The 18,641-nt window shown below is 45.1% G+C and overlaps 2 protein-coding genes across 4 annotated transcripts in view; one reads left to right on the top strand and one right to left on the bottom strand.

Annotated features, from left to right (window-relative positions):
* arhgap1 (Rho GTPase activating protein 1) overlaps window positions 1-12,923 on the bottom strand; it is a 39,472-nt gene extending 26,549 nt beyond the window's left edge. The window contains exons 1-3 of the mRNA XM_080423001.1: window positions 12,830-12,923; window positions 1,846-1,982; window positions 1,049-1,220 (exon numbers count right to left, since the gene is read on the bottom strand). The gene's annotated coding sequence lies outside the window, so the exon portion shown is untranslated. The remainder of the gene's footprint in view (window positions 1-1,048; window positions 1,221-1,845; window positions 1,983-12,829) is intronic.
* LOC308080909 (inosine-uridine preferring nucleoside hydrolase-like) lies at window positions 9,123-17,144 on the top strand. Of its 3 annotated transcripts, none has more exons than XM_080423003.1 (10): window positions 9,123-9,224; window positions 9,572-9,610; window positions 11,787-11,879; window positions 12,017-12,201; window positions 12,794-12,997; window positions 13,124-13,235; window positions 13,462-13,598; window positions 14,774-14,851; window positions 15,246-15,362; window positions 16,192-17,144. In XM_080423003.1, exons 4-10 carry the CDS (start codon window positions 12,022-12,024, stop codon window positions 16,342-16,344), a joined length of 981 nt encoding a protein of 326 aa, XP_080279129.1. In that variant the 5' UTR covers window positions 9,123-9,224; window positions 9,572-9,610; window positions 11,787-11,879; window positions 12,017-12,021; the 3' UTR covers window positions 16,345-17,144. The 3 variants fall into 3 exon arrangements, with proteins under 3 accessions (XP_080279129.1, XP_080279131.1, XP_080279130.1); XM_080423005.1 differs by having other exon boundaries at window positions 12,818-12,997; window positions 16,192-17,098; XM_080423004.1 differs by lacking the exons at window positions 9,123-9,224; window positions 9,572-9,610 and having other exon boundaries at window positions 11,659-11,879.
* The last annotated feature ends 1,497 nt before the right edge of the window (window positions 17,145-18,641 follow it).

Raw genomic sequence — 18,641 nt, 5'->3', positions numbered from 1 at the left:
AAAATAGCAGATCTACAAGCTCACAACGTGTCACGATGCGCCGCGTTGTGAGCTTGTAGATCTGCAATCATCAACAAAAAAGTAAAAGAATCTTTAAAAAGAAACGGGAAAAGAAAAGAAAATAATCTTTAAAAAGAAAATAGTAATCTTGGAATATTTTGGAAACAACACAAATCTTGTATGGGGGTCCCTGGCACAAAATATTTAGGGGGGGGGGGTCCGTCTGTGGACAAATACATATTAATTTGTGGGTCCTTGATAGCTGTAGTATACAACCCTCGTAGACGTATTTATGATTCTGACGTCTTCAATCTACGAGAGTTGTAGGGTTCACGCCCCATGGAGACATGGACTTTCTGCACTATGCCCCGTACATAGCTGTAGTATACAACCCTCGTAGACGTATTTATGATTCTGACGTTTTCAATCTACGAGAGTTGTAGGGTGCACTTCCTATAGTGCTTTGGACTTTCTGCACTATGCCCCGTAGACACTCCAAACATTGTACAAAATGAAAATAAAGGCGCTTACCGCCGAGCCCCAAATGTTAACTACTTCTACGGGGTAGTAGTGTAATGTAATAATCCATATCTTTCAATAAAGAAGTGTTTTAATGCCGTCTGTGGCCGATTCTGTCGGAAGTTCCCAATGGGCGGTAGTGACGTGAGTGAGGGGGCGCATCCGGTGGAACCCGGAATTACACTAAATGTAAACAGGAAGTAAACGAGGGTGAAAAAATGGCGTTCGGCCACAGACGGCATTAAAACACTTCTTTATTGAAAGATATGGATTATTACATTACACTACTACCCCGTAGAAGTAGTTAACATTTGGGGCTCGGCGGTAAGCGCCTTTATTTTCATTTTGTACAATGTTTGGAGTGTCTACGGGGCATAGTGCAGAAAGTCCAAAGCACTATAGGAAGTGCACCCTACAACTCTCGTAGATTGAAAACGTCAGAATCATAAATACGTCTACGAGGGTTGTATACTACAGCTACCCCGTACACACTATAAACATGTACAAAATTAAAATAAAAGGTGCTTACCCCCAAGCCGCAAATGTTAACTGGGTCTACGGGGTAGTAGTTTAATGTAATAATCCATATCTTTCAATAAAGAAGTGTTTTAATGCCGTCTGTGGCCGATTCTGTCGGAAGTTCCCAATGGGCGGTAGTGACGGGTAGTGACGGGTCGCATCCGGTGAAACCCGGAATTACACTAAATGTAAACAGGAAGTAAACGAGGGTGAAAAAATTGCGTTCGGCCACAGACGGCATTAAAACACTTCTTTATTGAAAGATATGGATTATTACATTAAACTACTACCGCGTAGAGTCAGTTAACATTTGGGGCTTGGGGGTTAGCACCTTTATTTTCTATTTTTTATTTGTACACGTTTGGAGTGTCTATGGGGCATAGTGCTGAAAGTCCATGTCTCCAATGGGGCGTGAACCCTACAACTCTCGTAGATTGAAGACGTTAGAATCATAAATACGTCTACGAGGGTTGTATACTACAGCTAGGTCCTTGACATGAAAATGTTTAAGAACCACTGATTTAAACAACATTTAGGAAACAATACCAAGTAATTGCAACTACATACACTTTAGAAACAACAAGCCAAAAAAACCGCAACCACAGTATTTACAAGCAACTTTACAGGAAAAACAAGCCCGACGTCGCTTATAATAAGCGGACATGGCAACCCTAATGGTACAGTATACCGCAGGAGGTTAGAGAGCGATTCGTCCATCATAGGGATTTAATACAGAAATTAACTGATTGAATCCAGGTTATACTGGATAATGTTACACTATAGTTGTTTATTAAGTGTGTTCTTTACCTTACAGGTGTTGGTGCTGCTTGTTGTTGTGTTTCTGGTGTTTTTTTAGACGAGAGACGATCAGAGTCCTGTTGGTTTTGATGTGGATGTTGTTGACAGGAGGAAGCTTCTGACGCTGCAGCTGGTTACCACTTCCCCTGCTTTCAAAATAAAGGCACGTGTCAACACTTCCGCTTTTTTCAAAATAAAAGTACATCTCTCGCTCTCGCTCTCTCTCTCGACAGCAACGAGACTAAACCCAGAGAAACGAACTGTTGCTTTATGTGGCCAATACAAGTATGTGCTGCTCTCTAGTGGTGGTATAGTATGTAATTTCAGCTCAATGGTTTCTGTCTACAAAATACATCAACAGGCTGAGTATTCTACCCAATTATTATTAGGCCTACAAAAACATATGGAAATGTTTTAAATGTAATATTCTTACCTGTAATAATACAACTGCTTTGTCTGTCTGTCTCTTGAGTGGCCCCATTGAGCCTTTTTATATCAGAAATTAGATTAATTAATTCTAAAATTCTAGTTTTTATTTTAATTCAGTTCACACATAAAAAATCCACCTATTTCAGTTTTCGTTAAAGCAGCACTATGTAACTTTTTTTAAATACATTTTAATTTTGTCCAATCTGTATGGTAGAGTATGTTAATACAATACACTTGTATTTTGTCTCCCTGCTCTTCTATTGAGACATTTAGATTGTGTCAAAGGTCATGTCTCACCACCTAGACAATGATCTGTCAAGATTAATTCAGCACTTGCGCAGGAAACCGGGGTCAAATCGGGGTGAAGAGGAAAGTTACATAGTGCACCTTTAACTCTAATAACCTTGCTGCCAATTATTACACTTTGTTTTAACCCTTCAGCCAATGGCATGGTGCAGATGATTGCATGTTACCACTGGAGGCTTATAAATAATAAAATAATTGACTAAATAAAAAGTTTTTCTGCCTCATATATAGCCTAATTATTATCATCTAAAAATGTCTGACTTATAATTGATAGTGTACAGTGGAGATTGACAGGAAACGGGGAGAGAGAGAGATGGGGAGAGACAAGCAGCAAAGATCGCCGGGAATGGGACTCGAACTCGCGATGAGCCTAAGGGCCCGTACACACTGCAGGAGATTGGGTCCGAGATTGCTGTCGCCGACATTTTTTGGCGCTCGCCGACAAAACCTCCCGATCTGACGCAGATCGGCCTTTGATCTGCGAGATAATGCTCGCTCTGTGTGAAAGGTTCCGCGAGACGATGTGGCCGCGATTATCCGCTCTGCGACGGCTTTCCGACCGTTTTCAGATAACTACCATGTTAGATATTCAGCTCTGTCCCAGACAGGAGATCGGACAGTATCATACATTATGAAAGGGTCTGCGAGGAGATCCACGCTACAGCCAATGAGAGCACATTACAGCCACCGTGGCCAGGGGAGCGTCGCTGGATCTGACCACAACAAACAGTCCCTACCGCAATATTACCGTCCAGTCCTGTTATTAAGTTAACATTATAAAACAAAATGAGAGAGTGAGCGAGCCTGGTGGTGGGCTGTTTATTTTAGAGGAATTGTACAGAGAGAGAGAGAGAGAGAGAGACAGACAGAGAGTGAGAGCAAGAGCGAGCTCTGTGTGTGTGTGTGTGTGTGTGTGAGTGTGCAGCATGTGCACGCTGTTATGAACAGCGTTGCCAGATGTTGCGAGAGAAATAAGCAACCAGGTCTATGAAAACAAGCCCAAGAAAAGGCCACTTGAGCACTTTAAACCTATTTACAAATACATTGGATATTTGAAAATAGCCGATCTACAAGCTCACAACGCGTCGCAGCTATTTTCAAATAAAAATCTTGAGAAAATTGTGGAATATTTTCCAAATCCACACAAATCTTGTATGGGGGTCAGTGATGGCACAACATATTTACAGAAGGGGGGTCTGCGGACAAATACATATTATGTGTTGTTTAAACCACTGGTTTAAACAACATTAGGAAACAAGGCCAAATAAGCAACTACACAAATAAGCCCAAAAAATGCACCCCGCAACAACCAATATTTACAAGCAACTCTACAGAAAAACAAGCCCAAAGTCGCTTATAATAAGCGGACATGGCAACGCTGTCACTGACGGCTTCTGCGCACTTGACTGCGAGAGAGGGAGAGAGAGAGAGAGGGAGAGAGAGAGAGAGAGAGAGAGAGAGAAAGAGCGAGAGAGGGGGAGAGGGAGAGAGGCATATCACGGGATACGTCGATTAAAATGAATTGGAATAAACTCAAATGTATGTATTGGGTCTGACTCTGGAGATAGCATCCTAGTGAACTATCCTACAGTGTGTCAGCCCTTGTCGGGGATCAATCCTGTTGTGAAGACCACAACGATATTATGACAGCCGATTTCAAGAAATAAACTCCTGCAGTGTGTTATGCTTAACGATCAGATAACCCCCCGAGCACTTTAAGGTCCTGCAATGTGTACCTGCCTTAAGTGAGCCACACACCCATTGATTTAGTGGAAAACCGCTAACTGTTCCAGTGGTTTGCAAGATTAGCCACAGAGTACACGCATGCACTTCCACATTTATCTGTAAATGCACTGGTGGGAAGAGAATTTTATAAATGTGTCCTCTTCGATGTCTAATCTCACAATGTGGAAATCAAGAAACTAACACTGTGTGTGCATGCAAAACAAAAAAGTTAATTACTTTTCCTGTCCAAAACCAAATCATTAAAAGTATTTTGATCACAACTCTGATCAAGGAAACATTGAGAGAGAAGACACAATCAGAGGCAATGGGCAAAGGTCTACAGAATATTTTAAATGTTTGTGGTCACAACCTGCATCGTTGGACTCTGTAGTCTGTATTGTATGTACATTAGGCTACCATCCACTAGACTCCTGTGCTCTCAGCACACTGAGAATGGTCTGGCAAGGCTCATGTAGGCTAATCCTTAATGGTCTTGTATAAGTATCTAGCTAGTCACACAAGCACTGCAACTAATTAGATTTTATTATACTAACATTACAATACAAACATACTCTAACACTTCTAGGCCAATAGGTTATAACAAATAGCAAGGTCAGAATCAGAATCAGTTTTATTGTCACATCACAGGTTTACAAGGTAAAAAAAGTGGGTGAAATTCGTTTTTGTCGCAACGTTAATTCCATGGAAAGAAGAGGGGGGGGAGAAGAAGAGGGGTGGGGGGCAAGTCGGAAGGAGATCAAAACAAGAGAACAACTGAAGTTATCTACATATTTACAAAGTACCTGAGATAATAAAAAACTAAGGTGCCTGAGCATAGCAGCAATGTATGTATACTGTGCATGATATATACTTATACTGTGCATGATATACTTATGGACGTTAAGGTGCTTAGAGAAGAAAAAAAGAGCACAATAAAAAGAAAAAAAAAAGTCAGTGCGTTATACATGGGATTAAGGTGCAAAAGGTCAATGCGTGTCCACCTAGGGTGGACTAACCCTAGTATAATCCGCAAGTAGCTCCATGAGGGAGTGCAACAAAAAGTCATTTGTACCTGGTGTAGTCCACAGGTATGTCCGAGGGGGAGCTAAATCCAAGTCATTTGTCCCTGGTATAATCCACAGGTGTGTTCAGGAAGAGCCAGAAAAAGTCTGCGACCAGCTGGACAGAAAAAGTCTGCGACCAGCTGGACAGTGCCGCCTGTTGTCAGGCTGCTGAACAAGGCTTATGCCTCATTCAGCATTCTGACAACAGCCGGATTAAAACTGCACCAGTACCTGGTGGTGGAACTCTTGATACTGCGGTAGAGCCCCTTGCCCGGTCGCGGTCGTTGTAGGGGTTTGAACAGTTTGTGACTTGGGTGGTGCTTGTCCTTGATGATGCGCTTGGCTTTGACCACGCACCGCTTTTTGTACAGTTCCTGGAGCGCTGGGAGCTCGTCTCCCATTATCCGCTCTGCCGATCGCACTACTCGCTGTAGGCTGATCTTTTCTCGGGCAGTGCAGTTCCCGTACCAGGCCGTGACACAGCCTGTTAGGATGCCTTCAACAGAACTGTTGTAATACAGCCTGAGGATGCGATGTCCTACTCCGAGCTTCTTCAGGCGGCGGAGCCAGTACAGTCGCTGCTGAGCCTTTTTCCTCACGTGTGTGGTGTGCGTCTCCCATTTGAGGTCCTCCTCGGTGTGTACTCCTCGAACTTGAACTCGCTGACCCTTTCCACTACAGCACTGTCGATGAGGATGGGCGCATGGTCTCTCCGCGGCCTCCTGAAGTCCACGATCAGTTCTTTGGTCTTGTCGACGTTAAGAGCGAGGTTGTTCTCCCGGCACCAGAGTGCCAGTGAGTTGATCTCCTCTCTATAGTCAGACTCATCGTTGTTGACGATTCGGCCTATCACTGTCGTGTCGTCCGCGTACTTTATGATGGTGTTGGAGACATGTGTGGCTATGCAGTCATACGTGTACAGGGAGTATAGGAGAGGGCTCAGCACGCATCCCTGGGGTGCTCCGGTGTTGAGGGTCAGGGGGTCGGATGTGATGCTGCCCATTCTCACCACCTAATGTCGGTTGGACAAGAAGTCCTGTATCCAGTCGCACATGCTTGGGTGTAGCCCTAGGTCTCTGAGCTTTTTGTCAAGTATTGCTGGGACAATGGTGTTGAATGCTGAGCTGTAGTCCACGAACAGCATACGTACATATTTGTCCTTCAGCAGCTTGTTGTCCATGTGCGAGAGGACGGTGTGGAGAGCCATGGCAATAGCGTCGTCGGTGGATCTGTTTTTGCGGTATGCATACTGCCACGGATCCAGCGAGGCAGGAAGCGTGGAGCTGATGTATTCCCTCACCAGTTTCTCGAAGCACTTGCTGACGATCGGGGTGAGAGCGACAGGTCTCCAGTCGTTCAGGCATGTCACTTTGGCCTTTTTGGGAATGGGCACAATGGTTGACATTTTGAACCCTGCAGGGACCACAGCCTGGGAGAGGGAGAGGTTAAAGATGTCAGCAAAGACACCCGCCAGCTGGTCTGCACATGCCTTAAGGACCCGGCCTGGAATCCCATCAGGTCCGGCTGCCTTGTGGATGTTGATCCGTGCGAAGGCTGTACGCACTTCTCTCTCCGAGATGATTAGAGGGTTCTCCTCTGCTGGTGCTGCTGATGGCCCCACTTGGCTGCCGCGGTTGGGGCTGATCTCAAACCGGCCGTAGAAAGTGTTCAGTTCGTTGGGGAGGGAGGCAGGCGGGTTCACCTCGCTTCTGGTTCTTGTTTTGCAGTCTGTCAAGGTGTGTACCCCCTGCCACGTGCTCCTGATGTCGCCATTGCTGAGTTGGTCTTGCATCTTTTTTGTGTAGGCCTTTTTCGCCTTCCTGATGGCGCTGTTTAGGGCCGCGCGTGTCGTGTTGCGCGTTTCCACGTCGCCAGATTTGAAACCGGCATCCCGTTCATGCAGATGTGCACGTACTCCGCTGTCCATCCATGGTTTCTGATTGGGATAGATCCGTCTTTTTTGGGACTATATCATCTATGCATTTACTGATAAAGCCAGTGACTGAGTCTGAGAGTTTGTTGATGTTATTCCCAGCGGCGTTCTTAAACATCCCCCAGTCAGTCTGGTAGAAGCAGGATTGTAGCATAGCGTCTGTGTCCTCAGACCAGATTCGTATTTCCTTCTCAACGACCGGCTCCCTTTTTAGCCTCTGTTTGTAGGCAGGTAGCAGCTGGATGGCGTAGTGGTCAGAGCTTCCTAGCGGTGGGCAGCGGAGAGCTTTGTATCCATCCTTGAAGGGCGTGTAGCAGTGGTCAAGAATATTGTCACCACGGGTACTGCAGGTGACATGCTGGTGGAATTTGGGAAAGACCTTTTTTAAGTCTGTCCGGTTGAAGTCGCCTAGGCAGATGGCTGCGCAGTCCCGGGTGGCGATTTTCTTGTGCACTGATCGCCTGGTGTAATTCCCTCATAGCTGTGTCCTTATTAGCTCCAGGATGAATGTAAACAACGGCTACAATCACAATGCTGAAGTCGCGTGGTAGGTAGAAAGGACGGCAGGCTATGATTAAAAGTTCAAGGTCTGGTGAGCAGTGACTATCTAGGATTTTAACATCTTTGCACCAGTTGTTGTTGATCAAGGCACAAACTCCCCCCCCACGTTGCTTACCGCTTAGTAAAGGGTCTCTGTCTTTCCTATATGCGGTGAAGCCAGGAGGAGTGATGGAAGAATCAGATGCTAACTCCGTTAGCCACGTCTCCGTTAGCACAACAATCGACGTGTTCCTCGTCTCAGTGTTATACTTAACGCGCGCCAGTAAGTCGTCCATAGTGGTCACTGTTCTTGATTCACACAGAGATCTAACGTTCGCTAGCAGGATTGAAGGCAGTGCAGGTTTATATCCACATTTTGTTGTTCTTACGAGGAGACCCGCTCTTGTCCCTCGTCGACCTGGCCGTCTCCTTCGCCGTTTCCGTGTCTTTGTCCCAGCCGGGACAAAAGGGGGCCCTCCCCCCACCCAGCCGAGTGGAGGGTTTTCGGCAAAAAAGTCCGGAATTCTGTGTGTAATCGCTGTGCTGATGTCCATAAGTGCTTGTCTGTCATAACTCCTTAGACACCCGACGGTGTAGGAAAAAAAGAGAAGGCTAAAAAATACTAAAAAGACGGAAAAATATGGCGACGCTACGGAGCGTGTACGAAAGCAGCCTTTCTCCATGGCGCTCCAGTGAAGAAAAAAAAAAGGTCTAGGTCATCGTCATGTAAACACTCAATTCTTACCGTCAGTCTCTCAGAGCTCGCAATGGAAAATGACGAACGCATTATTATGGGTTTGGTCTACCCTTGTGGGTGTAACATTCTGTTGATTAATCATGTGACTTGGTACTGTCTTAAATGACGCAACTCAGGCTCCAGAACTGTTCTTTAACAGTGGCTACTGTCCTTATCTGGTCTAATCAATCAACTCTCTCAACACTCTCATGTGACATGTACAAAGTCCCCTGGTTTCAATAGTGTAGTCACAGCTGTAGCTTCTTAGAATTGCATATATTTGTACTTATTATGGCTAAATATCCTGAAACATTCTGAAAATAAGATACAGGAAGGCGCTAGAAGGCCACATGTGCAGGTAACATGCCAATACAAACGCCACCGTTACATCATAATAATGGATTATTTTGCAGGTCTCTCTCCTTTCATCTCGTAGGTTGGATTAGAATAGATGAACCAAAGAACATAAACAAAAATAGATTCTGGCTGCCAAGCCTGTTTGCTTGGCTGTGGTTTCGCTATCAATAGATTCTAAAACACATTTTAGTGCAAGGCCAGTTGCACACCACAGGACTTTTGAAATCTCTCGACTGCAGACTAAAAATGTAACCAGTCTCGCAATAAAGAAGCTAAAGTAAACTCCATGGAACAATAGGTAAGTGTTGGAAGATTTAAAGTTGTACTTTTATTCTTTAATAGGCCTATCACAACACTGGAAAATAGTAGTTCTAATGCTCCATGTTGACTCAACTGTGTAACTACGATAGTACTGTAGGTATAAAAAACATTTTTATCAACCTATTCCACTGAAGCAGTGGCTTTTAACACATTCAAACCTGGCTATTTATTCATTATAATATCCCACAGACTCTAGAATGGTGCATAGCTGAAGAATTGATTAGCTTTCTAAAAGTTATTGGCAAAGCATTGAGCTTTCTTCAATATTTTGGCATTTGATTCAGTGCTTTGACAACTAAACTCATACTTGTGTGCTCAATACAGGCTTGCCTCTCAAAGACCTGTTGGGATAATTGAGCAAAGGTGAGTATGCCTGCCTCTCCCCATGCTCAGACCAATACCTGACCCCTGTCTTACAGAGAATCAGAGCCATAAAGAGAGTTATGTTTCCCCTCATTGGATCACTCCAATGTGGGTATCACTCCGCAGCGGAGGGATACATTCGAGGTAAGGATTAACTGATTCACTACCGTGCGCACCTGTGCGTGCGTGGGGGTGTGGCCTCCCCTATATAAGCACACCACACCCACGCGCCTGCTTTTTCATTTCTCGGCAGAACATTCAGGTTCAAGGTCGGTAAGTGAGCAGAGAAGGTATGTAACCTCTACTATAGCTCAATTATTTCACATCCAAGTGTTCTCAGTGGCTAGGTTTAGCCTGGAGCTGCTAACTTTGTAGCCCTCCTCACGAGAACTCTTGATTATTGTGCCGTGTGTACCATTTATGCTGGTTGCTAAATGTTTGTAGCGCTGTTGGCCAGCTGCACTAACCAAGCCTCAGCTTGTACTAGCTTTGCTAGCTGTTCTGAGGTCTTTTTGTGCTTCCTTTCCTTGTTTTGCAGGAATCCCAATTAAAAGAAATTCTGCTTTATATTCCAAGGTTTGTATTTACAGTCAGTTTTACCATAACCTGGTGCTGACTGTTATTCCCCCTTAGCTGACAGGCATCTCCATAACCTGGAAGCCTGGTCAGTCTGTTGTGCTTTATATTTCAAGTTTTGTGTTTTCAGTCAGTTTTACCATAACCTGGTGCTGACTTGTTATTCCCCTTAGCTGACAGGCATCTCCATAACATGGAAGCCTGGTCAGTCTGTGCTTTATATTTCAAGTTTTGTGTTTTCAGTCAGTTTTACCATAACCTGGTGCTGACTGTTATTCTCCCTTAGCTGACAGGCATCTCCATAACCTGGACGCCTGGTCAGTCTGTTGTTTGCTGACTACATTTATTACTGTTTAAGAAATAAGTGTATTGTTTTCAGTTACAAGCGTGACACAGGTGTAAGACCCTTACGGGGCGGCCATTGTCATTGGGCCTCTCCCCTGGTTATTCCCTTACCGGGTGCAGTGCATAGGGAGAGGTGACCCTGCCACGGCGTGCCAGGTGCACGGTCCACTACAGGATGTCAGCCCTTTGTGTCAGGTGCAGAGACGACATCCCACCTGGGGATGCGCATGCATCTTGCATGCACTGCCTGGTGCTGGCCCATGCAGAGGAGGCGGTGAGGCGCCCTAATGGCTGCCTGTACTGCTCAGTCTTCTCTGAGCGCCTGAGAGTGGCCCGACTGGGGGCCATGCGGGCCTGGGTGGCTCAGGCCTTGGCTCCAGCTGAGGACCGCAGATCTCTGCCTCCCTCTGGTGTGGTGAGCCGTCATCACTGTAGTCCTGCCCGCAGTGCAGGCGGGCGTGGAGAGCAGGCCTGGCATCAGCAGGTGGACGCTGACCAGGGAGACGACATTCTCTCAGTGGAGGCCAGCGAGGTGTCGTGGTGCTTGAGGCGCCTCGAAATGTTCTTCAAGCAGGCGCGCGTGGGTGTGGTGTGCCTATATAGGGGAGGCCACACCCCCACGCACGCACAGGTGCCTACGGTAGTGAATCGGTTAATCCTTACCTCGAATGTATCCCTCCGCTGCGGAGTGATACCCACATTGGAGTGATCCAATAGGGTCACATAACCGTGGTTACCCTTCGTAACCTTCGTTCTGACACTAGCATCGACTCCCATTGTAAGAATGGAATGCGGAAGTGCTCTGTGTATCTCATTGAGATGGTTCCAATGTTTGGAACTATAGCCCATAGGAGCCCGCTTTGCAGTGAGATCAAAGCGTGTCGTTACTCTCTTTTCTACACTCTGCAGAGAATATGCAGCCCCACAAGGCTAGAAGCAACAGTAGTTGCTGGGTTTCCTCTCAGGTATGTACTGTTGAGAAGCCGGTTAAACTGGCCATTCTACATAAAGTAATTGAAAGAGGTTGAAAGATGCCAAACGGGTGAAGAGTTTGAAAGTTTCCAACAGGAGCCCAGATACCGAATGACTAAATTAAAACAATAAAGAAAACTGGTTTCCTTATTTAGATCTCCAGATGAAACGTGTACAGAAGTGCTATTTTGGCACAGTTACATATTGGACCCAAACAACATTCTAGCATAAGCCACCCCTCTTTTTCTTCACTCTACTCTTCACTCGTTCTAACTTTTAAAAGGCATTGCGTGCTGCTACATGGAATAGGCCAGCTCTATCAACAAAAGCAGGAAAAGCAGGAAAATAAATCTGCCTGTTGAGTTCGGGTTACCAGGTAAAGATTCACACAGATTTTTTCCACACACAACTCTCTCCCATAACTTTGTTTGATGTCTTCGACTGTCGAAAGTTAGAAGCTCTCAGTAGCTCTCACCGACCTATGTATGTCTGTATATTTCTTTATTGTACCAGAGGAAATGAAGAAGAAGTTGGTGATTGACGTGGACACTGGCGTGGATGACGCTCAGGCCATCATGATGGCCCTCGCCGCACCCAATGTTGAGGTCCTGGGGATCACGTGTTCCCACGGCAACACAGCCCTGGAGAACGTTTGCAAGAACACTCTGCGTGTTCTCCAAGTCTGCAGGAGGCTGGACGTAAGTTTACTTCTCATACTGTACATTCATAAGGAGAAAGAGAATCAGAGCTACTGTGGTATCTGACAATACATTATCATAGTATTATGTTGTTGCTCCTTAATACACACACACACACTGTCTTTAGCGGGAAGGCCTCACGATGTACACAGAAAGTACATTCCAGCCAGAGTAGAACATTGTGACAGGTACAATTAATAACTGGCTCAGACTCACTTACAAACATCTGGAGTTCATCCAAACCTTCCCGTACCATTGCTTATGTTACATGCATAGCACACACACACACACACACACACACACGTCTAGATATAAATACTGTGAAGACAAAGAAACCTCGTCTCTGTTACGCGGCCCCTTCCTCCGGTCACATCATGTACTGTAGCAGCAAGGCTGACTCCTGTACTCTGTGCTCTGTTTTTATCCAATAAACCAACTTAAGGAACTTGTACTTGTCTGGACCTTCCAACTATGTTTCACACTTTTACAATATACTACACTACTGAACTAAACAGGTCATTGTGACTTTTTCAAAGTTAAGTTAATAATAATTATTGATTAATTGTCAGTTAACCAATTCTTGGCAATTAAGTCAAGTCCGCTCTTGAAACTCCAGATCCCAGTTTACCGTGGCAGTGCAGAGCCCCTGCTGGGCCGGATCCTCTGTGCAGGTGAATTCCATGGGAAGGACGGCCTCGGAGACGCCCCTGATCCAGAGGCACCAGGCCTGGAGCTTCTGCAGAGTGAAGGGGCTGTGGGGGCCATGATCAGGATGGTCAATGACAACCCTGGTGAGGTAAGTCCAGGAAGAAATGAAAAGAAAATAAGTTTGTCAAGTTCTGTTAAATACTTTTTTCAGTGTCACTGTTGAACTGCCTTCCTTGGAACGGAGAATAAAAGCTCACTTATCTGTTATCTATAGGTGACTCTGGTAGCCACGGCACCTCTCACTAACCTGGCCCTGGCAGTAAAGCTGGACCCATCCTTCCCAGAGAAACTGAAGGGACTTTATTTAATGGGAGGCAACACTGACTGTAAGTTTTTTGTATTTGATGTGTAACAGATTAGATGTGCCCTACAATATATTCTTCCTACTTAAGTCGTGTGTGTGTGTGTGTGTGTGTGTGTGTGTGTGTGTGTGTGTGTGTGTGTGTGTGTGTGTGTGTGTGTGTGTGTGTGTGTGTGTGTGTGTGTGTGTGTGTGTGTGTGTGTGTGTGTGTGTGTGTGTGTGTGTGTGTGTGTGTGTGTGTGTGTGTGTAGCCAGGGGTAACACTACAGTGTGTGGGGAGTTCAACTTTGCAGCAGACCCTGAGGCTGCCTACATTGTGTTAAACCGGTTCTACTGTCCTACCTACATTGCCAGCTGGGAGTTCGCCTGCCATAACAATCTACCATGGGTGAGGTTGCCACCGCGCCCAGCTGTTTAAACTATTAACCACAATAGCCCTGGTGTCCCTATTTTGGGCATAGTTTCAAAATGACAATATATATGTATTTTCTTTTAAAGTAGATCTACATCTACAAGCTCACAATCCATCACGATGTGATGCATTGTGAACTTATACATCAGATCAGACACAGTGTATTAGAGTGCGTTTGTGGGGGCGAAAATAGGTCAAATATGGTAATCAGTACACAAGCATTGATAAGGTCAATATATCATGTATTCATGTATTGTCATATCAGTTCATATATCATTATATCACTTATCAAACTGTATCCAACATCAGATTGTGCATGTATTCTGTGTGTGCTTGGGTCTGAGATTTCACTATGTTCATGGTCCTCTGGGATGACTTCAACAGAACAAGCTGAAGCAGAAATTAACTCATGCCTAGCACAGATGACAATAAAAAAGGATTCAATATATTGGGTCATTTGGGTGCCACGGTAAAGGGGATACTGCCAAATTGAATTACTTGAATTGAATGATAGATGGTACATACTACCAAAGGAATGTTCCTGGAAGAGCCAATATGCATCAGGGATATTCTTTTAGTCTGTATAAAAGCAGTTATTGGTTATAGGTTACAAAATCAGCTTAAGATGGAATGCTGCAGTGCTTTCACTTCTGTCTAAATGTCTTGAGCTTTATTAATATAATACTCATCTGCCTTTGAGTATTTATTTCTGTCTCTCTGAATTATATCAACCACAGCCCACGACTATGCGTGTTATTGCTCCCTGAATGTGCACACAATCATTAATGTGTGTAAAAAAGAAACCTAGTGCATTCTTGGAGATTTTGGCCTCAGGGTGGTGCTAGAGAAAAGGATATAGGGTCACCAAAAACAGACGTGCTCATCCTCCTGGGAGCATGAAGGTGCACAACAAATTCCATGGGAATCCACAATCCAGCCAGTAGTTATTTTAGATTTTTTAGAGTTTTTTTCCCCCAAAGTGTGGGACAGATGATTGATATCGCCATCCCTTGTGCCCTGCTGCTAGCAGGGCTAAAAATGCAACTATTCTTATCCAAAACTGCCACTAGAGGTTTCAGTCAAACAAATAAATCATCATTCATATACTGTAAATATAACCATTTTAAACCTTTCAACTTTTTTTCTGTCAGTCATTCTGTGACACCTGGTTGGCTCAAGACACTTACAAGGCTCATTTCATGAAGAAGATTTTCAAACACACCATGAAGGTAGGAGAGTGCAGATAATACTGTGAACTGTGATATGAAGGTATTGGTACACATTTGTGTCTAAAGTTACAGGTACATCTTGGTAGTGGAGTGTTGATGAGATATGCACTACCCACAGAAGGCTGTAAGGTACTGAGCCCAATGCATTAGCATGAATCTGGGTACACAATACACACATTTCTTCACTTAGTGCTGATTATCATGGGTACCCATTTTTCTTCACTTAGTGCTGATAATATAGTTCAACAACTGTTTTCTCTAATTTGACCCTTATCAATAAGTATTCATTTCCAATGCCAGTCTTCGATGTTGCAGGTCAGTTTAGCAGTATGTACTGTCCAGTATGTGTCACTTTGTGACATGTGCTGGGCTGTGTGCTGTCGTGTTCCTTCAGGTGACAGAGACGGAGCGCTACCAGAAGGAGATGTGTGCAGGAGTCGGTTTCACCCCCTGTGACTCCTATGCCATAGCTGCGGCTATTGACGACACTTTTGTGACAGAAAGCGAACAGGTGAGATCACCTTTGTGTGTGTGAGTGGGGCTGTTGCGAGTAGAATCAGAATCAGGTTTATTGTCACATCACAGGTTTACAAGGTAAAAAAGTGGGTGAAATTCGTTTTTGTACATCGTTCCCATCGCAACGTTAATTTCCATAGAAAGAAGAGGGGGGGGGGTGGGGGGGCAAGTGGGAAGGAGATCAAAAACAAGAGAACAACAGAAGGCCAGACAAGTTATCTACATATTTACAAAGTACCTGAGATAATAAAAAACTAAGGTGCCTGAGCATAGCAGCAATGTATGTATACTGTGCATGATATACTTATACTGTGCATGATATAGTGTGAGTGAGTATAGGCCAGTGATTCTCAAAGTGGGGTCCAGGGACCCCCAGGGGTCCTTAATGGGGTCTGCAGAAAAATGGGTAAAAGTTTAACCACTTTAACCCTATTTTATACTTAATCTATTTGAAAATAGCCAATCTATAAGCTAACGTGTCACATTGAGACATGTGAGCTTGTATATAAGCTGTCAATGTTTGCACTGTGAAGGAAAAAAATACACAAATCTTCTCTTATGGGGGTCCCTGGCACAGCATCTTGTTAATTAACCACTATACTCTTGTGTCTCAATTATGGGCATGTGGTAATAGGCAAACATTTGGTGTAAACATTTGGCAAAAATAGCAGATCTACAGAGATTTGGTGTGGGGGGGGGCCTTATAGACCCCTGAGGGACCGTGGTCAACAAAGTATACAGGGTTCAAGTGGTTAAGCGCTCTTCTGGCCCTGTGACTTTGGGTATGCTGACGTGACTGAACTGAAATCCTTCCCATCTGTCAGGTTGCAGTAACAGTGGAACTGGATGGGACCTACACCCGAGGAATGATGGTGCTGGACTATCTTGACCTGCTTAAGAAGAAACACAAGGCCTCCGTCATGAGGAAGGTGGATCTGGACAAGTTCAAAACCATGCTGATGGACGCACTAAAATAGGATGCAACATGAATTAATTTCATTCCACCAAAAGGAATGAAACCATTCCCAGACCCTGCCAATTTTGGGAAAATATTTGTGTACCACAAAATAGTGTAATACACACACCACTTAACTTTGCACATGGTAATTTCCCCACTCATGCATGCATCCGCGTGCAAACGCGCACACACACACACGCTGAGAATATTCATTCAATAAAAACTTTAAACTTTCCATAAAGGTGTGTTTCTTCGCATAGTGAAATGGCGTTGGAACAACAGATGTTCAGGAGGCGGAGAAACACAACTTTACTCCGCCCACTCACCAATCTACCTGGCGCTATTTATATCCTGTCAGAACTACCCAGAAACCCCTTATTCGCTTTCATACATCCGTACTCAAGCTTATAACGTTTTCATCATCCCTCCACCACCCCTTTCACCTCCACAGGTTGTGCTTTCCACAACTCCTCTCTTTTCTCCTTCTATGTCCCTCCCTGTCTCTCTCTCCCTGTCTCTCTCTCTCTCTCTCCCTCCTTCTCTCTCCCTCCCACTTCTCAGGTTCCTGCTGGGGGTATCAGTCCATGAGTGCCATGCTGACTACGCCATTGGCTGTCCGCGTGTGCTGTGCTGACCACGCTAACGACCTCCTAACGACCTCCTCCCCAAAGACTCCGGCCCCCGGAACCCTCTTCCCCTCCCTCCATTACATTCTATTCATTACCTCCTCCCCAAAGACTCCGGCCCCCGGAACCCTCTTCCCCTCCCTCCATTACATTCTATTCATTCAATAAAAACTTTAAACTTTCCATAAAGGTGTGTTTCTTCGCATAGTGAAAGCGAAGTCGCAGTCCGAGAACCTGGCCGAACGGATCGCAACGCGGTTGGACACGTCGCAACGCGGTTGTGACTGGCGACAGAGTCGACCTAGGAGGCGACCTAGGAGGCGTCGTAACGACCTAGGAGGCGAAGTCGCCAACCGAGGAGACGAGCCCGGTTGGCGGGTCGTCAGTCGCAAAAGGATCCTACCCTCCCTCCTTTTATAAAGGTCCATTGCCTTGTTTAACAACAGACTGTTTGAAATAGATCCCAAAGTCCATGTTTGCACAACACATTTAGGGTAGAAAACATCAAACATGTTGAATCTAAAAGCTCACAACATGGCACGTCTTCTCTTTCTTCCCTTCTGTTGTCCTATGGCTGCCAGTTCCCATCTGATGTTGTGTGGGAGTTCTGACTGCTCCAGACCATACTGAATAACTGCCAACTTGCATAACGCCTTCAGACTAGGATTTAAGTCTAAGATGTACAGCGAATTGTGATGTGATCCTCCAAAGAGGATGATGCGATCTCCCACCAAGCAGCACATCTCAGGCGTCCCATATTTCCTCTTGGGCTCAACATTCTTCCAGGTACAGGTCTCTTGATTGAATTTCCACAGATCACTTAAGGGCCTGTTCCATCTCTTACCACCAAATATGTACAGCTCTCCATTGTAGGCAAAGGCTGAATGAAGAATGCATTCTTCTGGAGGAAGGCGTGTAGAAGGCATGGTCCGCCAGTGGTTGGTCTCTGTGTCTAACACTCCGATTCTGTCAAAGTGCATTGGGTAGCGTTCCCAGTCATCGTGCCAAAATACAAACAACTTTGTGCCAACGATGGTGGCGGAGTGACATATGACGTTACTATGCGGTGAGTAACCTCTGGTTTTAATATAAGACCAAACCATTGTGGTGGTGTCCAGCTTGTACAACGTGTGATCATCGTCATAGATATACATGGCCTTCCCCAAAACAAAGGCTGAGTGGAAGTGCGCCTTTGGAACAGCCCCAGAAACCCTGGGTTTGAACAATCTGTGGGTGTTGACATCAAATGCATAAAGAATATTACCACATGTATTTGAATCATGATCCAAACACATGTAGATGTAGATGACATCTCCTATCAGCACAGCTGTGTAGTGAACCTCAGAGGGACGTTCTCCTCTTCCAAGTGTCCCTGGAGGCAACCGTGTCCAGCTTAAAGATACTGTGTTGAAAACGTGCACATCAATGTGAACCATGTCGTCCATGCAGGTTTCCATGTTACAGTACACTTCAAAGCAGTAGAGCTTGTGTTTGACGGCTACAGCAGCATGACCAACACCCGCTGGCCCTGACTTCTCCTTGGTCACTGTCCAGCAAAACATCTGTCTGTCTCTCTCTATCTTTCCCTCTATCTCTATGCCTCTCTGTCTCTTATGTGTCTCTGTTTCCTCTGTCTCGGTACATCTGCCTCTTTCTCTGTACAACACTAGTGTGCCATATAATGTCCTTC

The sequence above is a fragment of the Gymnoscopelus braueri genome, assembly GCF_963280865.1.
Source record: "Gymnoscopelus braueri genome assembly, chromosome: 24".
Taxonomy (NCBI): Eukaryota; Metazoa; Chordata; class Actinopteri; order Myctophiformes; family Myctophidae; genus Gymnoscopelus; species Gymnoscopelus braueri.
Note: the sequence above shows the minus strand (reverse complement) of the source record. Positions and strands in the feature narration are given on the sequence as shown.

Excerpts from the sequence above, each read along its gene's own strand:
- LOC308080909 (XM_080423003.1), top strand. The coding sequence starts at position 12,022 with ATGAAGAAGAAGTTGGTGATTGACGTGGACACTGGCGTGGATGACGCT. Across the intron at positions 13,236-13,461 it reads AATGGGAGGCAACACTGACT|CCAGGGGTAACACTACAGTG; the intron begins GTAAGTTTTTTG and ends GTGTGTGTGTAG. Across the intron at positions 13,599-14,773 it reads GCCATAACAATCTACCATGG|TCATTCTGTGACACCTGGTT; the intron begins GTGAGGTTGCCA and ends TTTTTCTGTCAG.